The 14,834-nt window shown below is 45.0% G+C and overlaps 1 protein-coding gene across 1 annotated transcript in view; it reads right to left on the reverse strand.

Moving 5' to 3' along the window:
• Positions 1-548: 548 nt before the first annotated feature.
• The window catches only part of DNAH6 (dynein axonemal heavy chain 6), a 282,338-nt gene continuing 268,052 nt past the window's right edge, over positions 549-14,834 (reverse strand). Inside the window, exons 73-77 of the mRNA XM_024999429.2 lie at positions 10,641-10,826; positions 10,020-10,092; positions 8,825-8,976; positions 4,850-5,072; positions 549-827 (exon numbers count right to left, since the gene is read on the reverse strand). Of these exons, the coding sequence (XP_024855197.1) occupies positions 724-827; positions 4,850-5,072; positions 8,825-8,976; positions 10,020-10,092; positions 10,641-10,826 (738 nt within the window). The 3' untranslated portion in view covers positions 549-723. The remainder of the gene's footprint in view (positions 828-4,849; positions 5,073-8,824; positions 8,977-10,019; positions 10,093-10,640; positions 10,827-14,834) is intronic.

The raw sequence follows: 14,834 nt of genomic DNA on the forward strand, positions 1-14,834 counted from the left end.
CAGGCAAGAATACTGGAGTAGGGAGCCACTTCCTTCTCTAGGGATCTTCCTGACCCAGGGATCAACCTGGGTCTCTTGCTTGGCAGGCATCTGAGCCATCTTTACCATCTGAGCCACCAGGGAAGCCCAGTAGTTTTATCCTAAAGTGGCAGAGTTCCTCTGTACTTGGGCAGGAGCGACCTGCTCTTTCCTGAGAGCACCACAGGCTCTTCTAAGAATTGCAATCCAGCCCCACAGGGTGGAGGAATGTCACCATGGGCCCAGATCTCATGCATTGGGCTCTTAATCTGGTCTAGAAATGGAAGGACCTAGGGCCATGTGACTGACATGTACACTGGGCCTTTCATATTCATGTAAAGAGGAAGGAAGCCCTGAGAGATGAGGAAGTCCTGGGCTCTGACTCTGCCCAACCCCTCTCTGCCCCTTCATGCTGGGCCCAACTCCTTACAAATGGGAAGCTGCCTCTCACATGCGGGAGGGGGAGTAGGCTTAAGATGTGAGGGTTAAACCCACTGCTTTCACATCAGAGTTTAAATCACAAGCAGAAAGAAAGAACTCAAACACTTTATTCTAGGTTATAAAAGAAATAAAAGCCACACTTGCTGCGTTTACGCCAGATTGCAAGTAAAGCCCTTTTGCTTATTTGTAAGTTATACAGAATTTTCTCCCCATTAGGGAAAGATCTCTGGTCTGGTTCTTTTTCAGCACAGAGGTGGGATGTTTTCACTCATTTAGCTGACAGAGCAAAGCCGATCCTTTGGCAATCCAGTAATCTTTCGACCGCTTGGAGGGTAAGAGGACGGTCACCACAAAGTTGGTTGAATGACCTAGTTAAGGATACAAGGAAAAAAGTGTTAAAGAACAACCTCTTAATATAAAAATCATGGTACCAGGAGTCAAGACATCTGGGTTCTAGACCTGTCTGTGCCTCTAAAGAGGCAACAATCATCTGTGGATTTCAGTTTTATGCTCCATAAAATGAAGATGTTAGAACAAATGATCCTTTAGGACTTGTCCAGTTTAGACCTTGTATAACCTTAGAAATTATGTTTCAATCTCCCTTCAGTCTGTCTTTGAGCATTGCACTAGGATTGAGGCCTGAGCTTTTAGTGAGACTCAGGGGATGTGGTTGGTAGGTTAGGCATCCATCCATTTGTCCATCTGCTTGTCTGTCCATCCATCTATCCATTTGTCCATCTGCTTTTCCATCTATCCTTCAATCCATCCATCCATCCATCTGCTTGTCCATCCATCCATCCATCTATCCATCTGCCCATCCATCCACTTGTCGATATGCTTGTCTCCATCCATCCATCCATCCATCTGCCCTTTGTTCCACCCAGCAGGTAGGCACTGGAGTCCTGAGTCAGAGGTATTTTGTCCTCACCTCTGAGACATCTGAAGTAAGAGACCAGTTTTGCAGTTTCTTCATCATGGGCCTGTGTGGATGAGGATGAGAAGACCTCAAGACCAGGATGAGAAGAAGAGAGCCTTGCCCTCAAGATGGGTGCTGCTATTTCTGGCATTCACAGCAAACTTCATCTGCCTGGAAGTTGGGGAGACTGGGGGTGTCCCCAGCAGAGAATGCCCACATCTCCCTTCTCCTTATCTTTGTATGTCATTCCCTGCATGTGCCTTGGTGAGTGCTTAGGTAACATTTTATAGCAGTATTACAGTAGATTTATGTATAGCAACCATTTGTGTGGTTTGAGATACAAATCAGGTCCACACCTTGCAACAGTGATGTGTCTCTTGGATCTCTTTCGATGGTAGTCTCCCTCTGTGTTTCTTTTGCCACTCCTTTGTAATATATTTGTTGGAACAACCAGGCTGTTTGTCCCATAAGGCTTCCCGGAGTCTGGCTTTTGCTGACAGTGTCCCTTTGGTGATTTTACACATGTTCCCCTATCCCTCTAAGAGTAGTTAGATCTAGAGGTGTGATCACATTCAGGGTTGAGGTTTTTTTGGCAAGAATACTTCCTAAGTGGTGTGCATTGCCATCAGGAAACGCCTCGTGTCTGGTTGTCTTTTTTTTGAAAGGAATGTCCACAGAAGCTAATTATTACTTGTTGTTTAGTTGCCAAGTTATGTGACTCCTTTGTGACCCCATGGACTGTAGCCTATCGGGCTCCTCTGTCCATGTAATTCTCTAGGTTAGAATATTAGAGTGGGTTGCCATTCCCTTCTTCAGGGGATCTTCTCGTCTCCTTCACTGGCATGTGGATTTTTTACCACTGAGCCACCAGGGAAGCTCAATTACTACTTAAAGCCTACAATTACTACTTATTTCATTTAGGTTAATTATTTAAAATTTTAATGATGATTAAGTCCATCTGTGATTTAATATTTGTAGTGATATGAGATAAAGATCTTAGTTTGGCATAACCAGTTGTCCCAGGATCATTTATGGAATAATCTCCCTCTTCCTGACCAATTTTAAATGATACTGCTATTACATGTCAAGTTCCCCATATGCACAGTGTGTTTCTGGGCTGTCTATCCAGTACAAAATTTGATCTGTTCACTGAGTCTTGTGCCAGTGCATTGTCATCCTCTTCCTGAAAACCACAGAGTTCCTGTTGGAATTTTAGCCAGTAATAAATAAGAGGAGAAATGAGTCGGTTAAAAAATGGGCAAAAGATTGGAACAGACACATCTGAGAAGATGTAAATAAGCACCAGAAAAGATGGTTACTGTCACTAGTCATTGCTGCTGCTGCTGCTAAGTCGCTTCAGTCGTGTCCGACTCTGTGCGACCCCATAGACGGCAGCCCACCAGGCTCCCCCGTCCCTAGGATTCTCCAGGCAAGAACACTGGAGTGGGTTGCCATTTCCTTCTCCAATGCATGAAAGTGAAAAGTGAAAGTAAAGTCGCTCAGTTATGTCCAACTCTTAGCGACTTTCTCTGAATCATTAGGGAAATGAAAATTAGATACCACTATATTCTATTATCGGAGAAGGCAATGGCACCCCACTCCAGTACTCTTGCCTGGAAAATCCCATGGATAGAGGAGCCTGGTAGTCCATGGGGTCGCCAAGAGTCGGACATGACTGAGCGACTTCCCTTTCACTTTTCACTTTCATGCATTGGAGAAAGAAATGGCAACCCACTCCAGTGTTCTTGCCTGGAGAATCCTAGGGATGGGGGAGCCTGGTGGGCTGCCGTCTATGGGGTCACACAGAGTTGGACACGACTGAAGCGACTTAGCAGCAGCATATTCTATTATCTGTCTATCATCAAGCTATCTGTCTGTCATCTATCATCTAAAATTAAAAGGACTGATCATACTAAGTGGTGGTGAGGATCTGGAGGATCTAGAACCCCCATATACTGCTGGTGGGGATGTTAAGTGCTGTGGCTGCTTTGGAAAACATTTTGGCTGTATCTTAAAAGGTTAAACATATACCTACTGCATGAGTCATCATTCCATTCCTAGATACTTATCCAAGGTAAATAAAGCATATATCCCTACAAAAACTTGTAAATACCATATTAATTTAAAAAATACCTTTGAATAATGTGTGTTTTAGACTTGTCATGGGAGTGGTAGATCATGTGACATGAGTGGCTACCTTAGTTCTATTCTGTACCTTGCCCTGAGAGGACATCCTTTAACTGAGAAAAAGAAATATCATCAGTATCTACACATCCTCCATTGAAATGAAAACAACTGTTTCAGTTCTTTTTGCTCTGCTCTCCCATCCCATATTTCTGTCATTTGGGAATTTAGTTCCAAGTTATTATAAATTCATTTCTATCATCAAATATTAAAGATTTAACTCTCTGTGTGAGTTTTAAATAGAGGATCAGTAGTGATTAATATAGAGACTGTGTGTGTTCAAGACAGTTGTTATTACAACTTGCCTTTCAGATGGTAATCTGGTTGCATTTGCCATTCTAGTTTAAGCTTGTTTATCTTCAACACTTTGAAGAGGTGTCTCTATTTTCTTTTTATATGCACTGTGGATAATGAGACATGTCTGAAGTCAATCTGAGTCTCATTTTCTGAAATTTTATTTCCAGCCTATTAATAATTTTATCTCTTTGAGAATTTTCTTTCTGATAATCATAAGTATCACTTTGATATATCTAGGTTTCTTTTAAAATTTGATTGTTTATTGGCTTGTTGTATATTTAAAAAATTACCTCTTCTATTTTGTGAGCTCTCTTAACCTGAGAACTCAAGTGTTTCTTCGGTTCTGGGAAATTATCAGCCACTTTTTCAAATATTATTGCTCTTTCATTTTTCTCTCTTTTATCTTTACAGATTACCTACTAGATAAATGTTGGAAATTTTGACTCTTTCCACAGTGTTATGTTAAAAAAAAATTGCTTTGAGCTGTATTTTTAGGGATTTCCTCAGTGCATTCTCTTGGCTCACTCTTTAGCTATCTGCATTCAGTCTTTCAGCTTATCTGTTGATAATGGCTTTCTAAAGATCTGGTTCCTCTTTTTCAGGGCTGTATCTCAGTTTCAGGACTACTAAGATCTCCCCTTTTGTACCATGGCATTCATTTATTTATTTTAAAATCTCTTTCTATGCTGAGTTTCAATGTTTTAGTGTCTACTCATTTTGAAATTAGGAGATGTTGCTCAATAAACTATTTTCAACTCATTACCACCACCAGACTAATGGAAGCAAGCATTGATTTTATAATATTAATCTATACTCAGCATTAAAATGAATAGAATTTACAGCATTGATAAATTTGTATGTTATAAGCGGCCTTATTTTAAGACTGGCTAATTGATCCAATATCACCATTTGTACATTACAACAAAGCATTTGGATTTTGATTGTAGTCTGCATTTAGTCATTATTTATATGCCAATGTAAGAATGTCCTCACCTGTGGTTGAGAGGGTTCCTGCTCGAGCCCCTGTCTTATAAAGCGGGGAGTGGTAGAGTGTTGGGCTTGGCTCATAATTTTGTCGTGGTTCAAAATGCACCACGGGCAGCATCGGATTCATCTGTCCGGGCAGTGCATCTTCTATCACCATGTCCTTATTATCCCATCGAGAAGCATCCATGAACATCCCGTGGACAAGAACGCCATCCTCAGGAGAGGGCAACTGAAAGATACGTAGACGTTCAGAGGTGAGAAGAGCAGGAGGGGTCGCCCTCTTGGGCCCCCTCCTAGTCCTACATCCTCAATCAGTTTCAAGAACTATTCTAGAGATTCTCTTATCCCTCACATCTTAGGGAGGAAAATGCCAAGGCTCCAAGAGGTGATATAGTTTGCTTTTCAGTTTGTCACCAAATCTCATACTGTTCACACTCTACAAGGCTGTCTGGTACATGGTACCCCAGGGAAACCCACTGATGGGCTTCAGTCTCTGATACCAAGATGTTAGGACTTTCCCCTTCTCATGGAAAGTGGCCACGGGGGCTGTGATTATCATCTGTTATTTTTAGCAAGGCCTTTCAAGGATCTGAGTGCTCTTCCAGACGATAGATTATGTATCTGTGACAATATTTGCAGAATGCTTATGGAGAATTTTTTAAAAGAAATTTTGTGAGAGAAAGAGACAGAGACCCTATCCCTCAATGTCCTGTGATTAGATGTCATCACTAGCGTCTAGTTTTTGCCAGGTGTGAGCTTTGTGTATCCTTCCTCAAACACTGAGTGAATCTGGCCAGTCCTGGGGCCCTAGATCTTTTTACAATTGGAGCTTCACACCTGCAGACAGAGGACTAAGCAGTGTGGTTTTAAGTGGTATGTTTTATAGTGAATCAAAGGATGATAAGCTCTTTTGGGTTGGACTTTACTTTCTAGCATCTTGTAGTTTGTCCCATGGATACAGCGTGGTGCAGTGGGCCTTCCTGTTATCGGGGCTGCCATATACACTTGTGCAGGTTTGCCTGAGTAGAGGCTGAAACCATCCTGCCATGCGCTTGTCAGGCTGTGTGTAGGAGTCATCTGCACACACCTCCAAGAGGAGTGCCTTTTCCTAAACGGCATGAAGGCAGCACTGGGCTGACAGTGGCCCTGTTGTTGCTAACAGAACTCCAGTTGTCTAACAGTATCTTGCTGTGTTTTCTGGGAGGACCAAGAGATGGGCTGACTATACAGTCTGCAGCCTCCACAGAAGGCAGAGATTCCCAGGCATCACTATGGCTCACTGAACATGACCCATGTGGAGACGTGTGTGTACTGGTGTGGCTGGAGGGCAGAGACACCAGTAGCTACTGTGAACTTCTGTCTGTCAGTTGGCCTATGTGGCAGATATAGCATGCCAGGCACAGAGCAGGGCCAACATCCAGAATGGCCTGGATGAAGGCTTTTATGTGGGTATTGTCCTGCCCTCCTGCAGACTCATTATTCCTGACCTGGGCCTGTGACACTCTCCTGGCTGAGAAGGGTCTCAAAATAACAGTGAGTGCATTTCAAAATTGATTTCCTCCCTACTTTTACAAGCTAATACTTTAAGATAAAAAAATTTTGATGCTAAAACAAATGTTCTTAAAGACATAAACTCTTTCATTGGCATTTTAAGATACAGGCAATTAAGACGCATGGGGAATTACAGTATTTTGTAGAGTAACCCATGAATATGGGGTCAATCTTACCTTTGTGCATCTTTGCTATTCAGAGCAAAGACTAGATCAAGCAGATCTGAGTGGGGTGGATACTGATTAAATTACCCAGGAGAAATTCCTATTAATACTATGATATTTCAAGGAAAGCCACTAAAAGTCACATACCCCATATACACTGACCGGCTAGTGAATACATTCTTAGCAAAAGCAATCTGGAACAGATCTTTGATGTCATAGCACGCATAGAAAATGACATTTATAAGCCCCACTGGGATGGACAGGTGCTCTGGAGGCCGGAAAATGACATTTATAAGCCCCACTGGGATGGACAGGTGCTCTGGAGGCCCCCCCCCCATCCCCATTGATATCTCAGTACATTGGAGGCGGCCAGCTCAGATGGGCAGCAGTGAGTCTCAGCCCTGGCTGTATGCTGGAAGCACCCAGGGAGCTTTAACAAGTAGATGACTGATGTCACTGGGGTGATTCTGATGCAACTTGATGTGGTCTGGGCATCAGGATGTTTTTAAAGCTCCAGAGATGATTTTAACCTGCAATCCAGGTTGAGATATTCTAGAGTAGGGGTTCTCAAACTTGAGAAGAACCCTCTGGAGGACTTATTAAAATATAGATTTCTGGATCCCAGTCCAGAGTTCCTGATTCTATCTGGAATGGGTCCTTGGGACCCATAAACAAATGCTAATTTACTTTACTTAAAAAAAAAATTGAGTATGTTGTGTTAGTTTCAGGCACAGCGATTCAGTTATACATATATGTGTGTATATATATATATATATATATATGTACATGTGTGTATCTACTTGTATATATGTATGTGTTTAGTTGCTCAGTCGTGTCCGACTCTTTGTGACCCTTTGGACAGTAGCCTGTCAGGCTCCTCTGTCCATGGAATTTTCCAGACCAAGAATACTGGAGTGGGTTGCCATTTCCTCCTCCAGGGGCTCTTCCTGACTCAGGGGATCAAACCTGCATCTCCTGTGTCTCCTGTGTTGCAGGCGGATTTTTTACCCACTGAGCCATTGAGGAAACCTCATATACTTGTATATATATATTCTTTTTCAGATTCTTTTCCCTTACAGATCATTATAAAATATTGAGTATAGTTCCCTGTATCACCCAGTAGGTCTTTGTTGCTTATCTGTTTTACATATAGCAGTGTATATGTCTTAATCCCAACCTGTTAATTTATCCCTCCTCCCCTCTCCCCACTTTGGTAACCATAGTTTCCTTTCTATATCTGTGGGTCTGTTTTCTGTTTTGCAAATAAGTCCATTTCCAGTAAGTGCTCAGGTGATGCTGAGGCTGCTGGTGTGGGGATCACACTTCAAGAATCTCTGTTCTAGAGGGAGTAAACCATGTAAGCAGAGAGCCTGAACTGCTTCCTTAGTGCATTCCTGCCGGTTATGTAATGTAGTTACAGTTACATGATGTGTGAAGTTAGCCTATCAGTTCTGCTAGGAGACAGCTGAGTGAATGAAGCAGGAAGGTTTAACCTCTGATAACAGTTATATACTGTGAGTGTGCTACATGGTGGTCACGTGACACCCGCAGTTTCATTGACAATGCACTACAACTCTGAAGTTGGTGGCACGAGCCCTATTTTGCAAATGTGAACACTGAGGTGCAGACATGTTAATCATTGCTCTAGCACACACAGCTGGGTAGGCGAAGGCAGAATTTACCCAGGCCTGCTTGATGCTGAAACTCTGGTTTTCAACCTCTTGCTATATTGCCTCCTCTGGTGGCTCAGTGGTAATGAATTCGCCTGCCAATGTGGGTAGACGTGGGCTCAGTCCCTGGGTTGGGAATATCCCCTGAAGGAGGGAATGGCAACCCACTCCAGTATTCTTGCCTTGGAGAATCCCATGGACAGAGGAGCCTGGCAGGCTACAGTCCATGGGGTTGCACAGATTCGGACACGACTTAGTGACTAGACAACAAATATTGCCTCCACATGAATGAGAAAGTTACTCTAAGTATCTAAAGAAATAAGCAGTATTGATGTAAAATATATTTCTACAGATCAGACTAATTTAGGTGGTTGCCATCCAGTCACTGGTAATTGGGAGCTTGTCTTGGGAGTCTGACATGACTGAAGCGACTTAGTATGTGTGCATGCATGCATGCTTGGAGGTGTGGACCCATCCTGCCCTCTCCCACTCCTGCAAATGGAAAGTGGAAGGGGTGAGGGAGGGGAGATTGCTCGAGATCCTGATGACAGTAGATAGAAGCTGCTGTGCTGTAACAACGGTCAGGGGGACAGTACCTCTGTGTCCATGGGCAGTTCTTGTCCAAACTGCACTGTCTTGGCAGCTTCTATGACTGTGGCTTGATCCCGATAGACAGGAACCATGTTGTACTTGAAGCTCAGCTCATCTATAGGCAAATTGTATTTCCGAGCGTGATTTTGAAGAGTTCCTGTAAATACGAAAGCCAGAAAGCTGAGTTGCTACTATCCAAACATAGCTTCCACTTGCTTGGACCAGGATGCTCTAGCATTAAAAAGCTTCCTCTCCATCCAGAAGACCCAACCGTTAACATCTTACTCTGAATTACTGAGAGGGGTGGAGTCAAAATTTTGGTCCTGGTGGGAAAAGAGAGGGAGGGCCAAGTCTAAAGTGCACTGCTCTGCCAATGGGGGAGACAAGCCAGCAAGGGCGTTTCAGAAGCCCGATCTTCCCAACTTTTAACATCTTGCTTAGCTTGTCCTGTATGGCCTGTTTCAGGGCTGTGTATGATGGACTCAGGATGAGACAGATTAAGAGCTGGGCTAATTAGCATCTAGGGCTTCCCTGGTGGCTCAGTGGTAAAGAATCCACTTGCCAATGCAGGAGATGCAAGAGATGTGAGTTCAATCTCTGGGTCATGAAGATCTCCTGGAGAAGGAAATGGCAACCCATTCTAGTACTTCTTGCCTGGGAAATCCCATGAACAGAGGTGCCTGGCGGGCTATAGTCCATTGGTTGCAAAGATTTGGACAGGACTTGGAGACTAAACAACAACAAAATTAGCATCTAGGAGCCCAGAGGCCTTAGTGCCCTCTGGGGCTCACTGGCCAGAATCCCTGAGGACCACTGGAGGGACAGCAAAAATATTTTTTTAGAGAGAAGGAAGCTGCTCAGAGTTGGAGCCAAAGAAATTGGAGAGCAGGTGGTGTCCTGAGCATGGGTCCCATGGGGACTTGGGGCAGCTGTGTGCATTCTCAGGGAAGCAGCTTTTAGACTTGTAAACTGAGAGCAGCAGGGATTAAGTTGTTGGGGGAATGCCTGCTATTTCTGCCATCCTTTTCCTCTGCAAGTGAGGAAGAGCAGGGCCTTGTTGGGCTGCTGTATAATCAATTCCCCTTGGTTTAGGCCATCAGCAATCATGCCATTTTCCCAGTTCCCAGAAACCCAGCACAACTCATCACACACTTATTGATTTTTTTCCTATGGGGATTTTTCTAGGGAAAGCAGTGATACCTGTTAGAAATCCTTGAGGAAAGAAGAAACCGGAGATCCAGAAGGACTTGGGCTGTCCTCTTTTGAGCCACAGCTAAAGGAGAAACGTTATACTATAATGTACTTTTTTTTTTTTTTCTGAGATAGCAACTGTCATTTAAGTCAGAGTTATATTTCTGAGGGTCTCTTAGGAGGCAGAATCTAAACCGATCCTGAGTTATCACCAGCCCCATTCTTACTGCCTGCCCTGTCCCCCTTCCTCACCTACCAGGCTGACCATAAACCCAGAACCTGGTTATTATGGAGGTTCTAGAAGAAGGAGATAACAGCAAGGTCACACCTGGCCATTTGGACCCATGTCAGATTGGTTCTGTACCTCATGATGGGGGTCCCATGAACGAGATCTGAACCCCAAGGATGGCCTGGAATTAAAATGAAAAGTGGGGATAAGGGCACAGGGCAAACTACACTATAATCAGTGCATGATTTTCAAAGTGATGCTATTCCAGAAGTTTCTGTTTCTTTGGATTCAGATGATCCCTCAATGGTTGTCAATATTTCAGTTAGCGAGGGCTTCCTAAGGACCCCAGAGCCAACCATATCGTCAGATTGATCACACCCCAAAGAAGTAAATTTTCTTACGTCCACAAATGCAGTCCTCAGAATAAGGTCTTTGACCCAAGATCCTAGTGGCTTCAGGGATGGGTAGGCGGTATTGGACCATAGAGAGGGAACCTGGTTGTTGAGGAAACTGTTATACACCTTTTCCATTTCTTCAGACATCACCACCAATCCAGCAATGGCTTTGTTGAGTGTATCTAGAGAGGTCTGAAAGAACAAGAAAGGATTGGTGCCTTTCACAGATGTTTTTATCAGGTGGGGATGACCCTCGTTCATGGTGGCAGGTGTTGCCTTGGGCTGAAGGGCCTGCTTGGTGGCTTGTGTCCTCTATGCAGACCCTCTGCTGGGTCAGACCTTCCAATCTTCATGCAGTTTTTACAACCTGTGACATAGAGGTGTAAGACCTTGGAGTGGGCATGGTTTAGGCAGTTAGTAGCATGATACAGTGAAGTGGATGGAGAAGGGAAGGTGGAGAAATGTCCCCCAAGCATTTTGAGAAATGCCACTGTCCAGCTCTCCTCCAGGCTGAAGGAAGAATGAGCCTTACGGTTAGTGATCTGGGAACCACGGAGGGGGCTAGGGTCATGGGAAGTACCTCCAACTCTATCCAGAGGGTGCCTGCAGCCCCAGCAGTTATAGCAGGAAGGGGAGATTCTTAGATGAGACCAGTCTTTCAGTTGATACCAGAGAGCTTCCTTATACTGGAAATACTTCTTTAAAGGTACACTCCTTATCCTCCCCTCATCTCAACAAAAGACAGAGGCTGGTAGCAGTCCTGGGAGACACTGGGCCAGCAGCAGCCATGGGAAATAAAAAGCACTATCTGCTACCAGGCTAAAGGTAAAGGCAGGGTGTATAGATTTGTATAGGGGTTTCCCAGTAGCTCAGCAGTAAAGAATCTGCCTGCCAGTGCAGGAGATGTGGGTTCAATCTCTGGTCTGCAAGATCTCCTGCTCCTGGAGAAGGAAATGGCAACCCACTCCAGTATTCTTGCCTGGGAAGTCCCATGGACAGAGGAGCCTGGCAGGCTATAGTCCATAGGGTCTCAAAAGAGTCAGACACGACTTGGCGACTAAACAACAACAACATAGATTTGTATATTGCTCTCATGGGTTCCAGTTTTGTGAAAACTGCTGCCATATACAGGGGAAATATTACAGGAAGATATTAGAGGGCAAATTTATGTTGATGAAAGTGTCCGATTCTTTGAGAACCCATGGACCATAGCCCACCAGGCTTCTCTTGTCCATGGGATTCTCCAGGCTAGAATACTGGAGTGGGTTGCCATGCCCTGCTCTAAGGGATTGTCCTGATCTAGGGATCGAAATCGCATCTCTTACCTCTCCTGCATTGGCAAGCGGGTTCTTTACCACTAGTGCCACCTAGGAAGCCCAAGTCCTAGGACCAGATGCAAATAGTTTTAGAGACAAGGTGACATGCGGATAAGACAGGGCTAGTCATCCTTCTATTCCTTCATGGAGTTTTTCCCCTCTTCGCATCTCTTCTCACAAGAGGCAGTGCTAGAAAAGAGGAGTTTTAAGTAGATATGCCCTTAGGATCTGAGGAACCATATGTAGCAGAGCAGAGGAAAAGAGCCTTTCAGTTCAGTTCAGTTCAGTTGCTCAGTCATGTCCGACTCTTTGGACCCCATGAATCGCAGCACACCAGGCCTCCCTGTCCATCACCAACTCCCGGAGTTCACTCAGACTCACGTCCATTGAGTCAGTGATGCCATCCAGCCATCTCATCTTCTGTCGTCCCCTTCTCCTCTTGCCCCCAATCCCTCCCAGCATCAGAGTCTTTTCCAATGAGTCAGCTCTTCGCATGAGGTGGCCAAAGTACTGGAGTTTCAGCTTCAGCATCATTCCCTCCAAAGAAATCCCAGGGCTGATCTCCTTCAGAATGGACTGGTTGGATCTCCTTGCAGTCCAAGGGACTCTCAAGAGTCTTCTCCAACACTACAGTTCAAAAGCATCAATTCTTCGGCGCTCAGCCTTCTTCACAGTCCAACTCTCACATCCATATATGACCACAAGAAAAACCATAGCCTTGACTAGACGGACCTTTGTTGACAAAGTAATGTCTCTGCTTTTGAATATGCTATCTAGGTTGGTCATAACTTTCCTTCCAAGGAGTAAAGCGTCTTTTAATTTCATGGCTGCAGTCACCATCTGCAGTGAATTTGAAGCCCCCCAAAATAAATTCTGACACTGTTTCCACTGTTTCCCCATCTATTTCCCACGAAGTGATGGGACCGGCCAGGGCCAAAACACCACTCGACCTTAGACACCAAAAATGGAAGAAGGTAGCAGAAGACATATCTAAGATGCGTGGAGAACACTTGAGTCAGATCGCTGCAAGGAGCAGGCCTCCAGTGCTGTCTAGATCAGTGGAAAGCAGACAGAGGTCACGTTGTCGCCAGTTCTCCCAGAGGCAGCGGCTGACAAGCAGTCATGTTCAGTGAGAAGAATGCACTTCAGATCTTTCTCCCTTATATTTAGAAGCCTACATCCCTGAGGGACCTCATCGGTCCCAGGACCTGCCTGGTCTCATGGTCCTGAACCATCAGGAGGCCAGTGAGCTCACCAAGATGGCAGCCCAAAGCCCCGGATGCTCCCACCCTCCCTTGGCCTTGTTGCCGCCACAGTGCAACCTTGCTGTTTGCTGGGTGAAGTGAAGGTGAGGCTGCGACACAGCCAGAGCCAGGCAGGAGTGGGCAGGGGTCAGGATGAGGGAGCTCTCTGGTGCAGGCCCAGCACCCCATGGTGGCCCACTACCCTGCCTCTAATGGGAGTGCTCAGCTCTGACTCCTGATTGCCTTGCAGCCTGCTTCTCCCTGGGCTCCTCTTTCTTCTGCTTTTATTAGGTGAATTCTTCCGTTAGTGGTGGACACTACTGTTTGACCAGAGGGGATCACTTTGTTCCTGAGAGCCACATTAGTTCACTTGCATGTTCAAATATTCATGGAAGATTTAGGAGGTGTCAGGCACTGGGGAGACAGAGATGAAGTGTTAGTCACTCAGTTGTGTCTGACTCTTTGTGACCCCATGGACTGTAGTTCGTCAGGCTCTTCTGTCCATGGTATTCTCCAGTCAAGAATACTAGAGTGGGTAGCCATTCCCTTCTCCAGGGGATCATCCCAATCCAGGGATCAAACCCAGGTCTCTTGCATTGCAGGCAGATTATCTACCATCTGAGCCACCCGGGAAGTCCCCAAACAGATACGAATTATGTATTAATACCAGTCCCTTTGTCTTCAAGTTCATCGTCTGCTGGGGGAGCCATACTCATGGAGGAGTAATTACAAAGCAAGGTGGTATGTTGTACACATATATAGTGATGATGGACACAAACATCTCAGGTGACAGAGCCCTGAGAAGGGGGCCCTGTCATCTGGTGGTGGAGGGAAGGACAGGTATTCCAGGAAGACTTTATGAGGAAGTGACATTTGGACTCATCCATCGTTAAGTGGGTGACCATGCATGAGGTGGAAAAGGCCAGAGATGAGCAGAATCCATCTCTTCTTCCTTTGAACAATCTGCTTGCCAAGTAGATGTGGGTTCAGTCCCTAGGTTGAGAAGATCCCCTGGAGAAGGAAATGGCAACCCACTTCAGTATTCTTGCCTGGGAAATCCCATGGACAGAGGAGCCTGGCAGGCTATAGTCCACGGGGTTGCAAAAAAGTCGGACATGACTGAACAACTAAACAATAACAGCAACCGCATTAGTTTTAGCTGGGCACAGAACAATCCAACACAGAGACCACATTTCCCAGGAACACTTGCACCTGGAGTGCTGCCATGTGATCAAGTTTTGGCTAAGGGATATAAGAATAAATGATGTATGCCACTTCTGTGTGACATTTTTATAAAGAAGCTGCTGTCCCTTGGCCCTCTTTCCCCTGTTTCAGTGGCTGGCAAAAGGGAACACTTGGAACAGCTCCTTTAGTACCAAAGGTGGAAGTCACCTGTTGAGGCTGGAAGAGCCAGCCTTCCAGTGGGATTCCTGATTAAACTGACAAAGCAAGAGTAACTACCTGCCTTAGGCAGGGGTTCCTCTGGGCTCTTCAGAGAGAGAAGTGAATTCCAATCTTGTTTTTGCCACTGTATTTGGGAATCTTTATCACAGCAGTTTAATCTATACCCTGATTCACTCAATGTAGAAGGTGATGCCCCCTTGCTTACTTAACTTATATGCAAGAGTAGTATATCATGT

This window comes from Bos taurus, chromosome 11 (genome assembly GCF_002263795.3).
Source record: "Bos taurus isolate L1 Dominette 01449 registration number 42190680 breed Hereford chromosome 11, ARS-UCD2.0, whole genome shotgun sequence".
Taxonomy (NCBI): Eukaryota; Metazoa; Chordata; class Mammalia; order Artiodactyla; family Bovidae; genus Bos; species Bos taurus.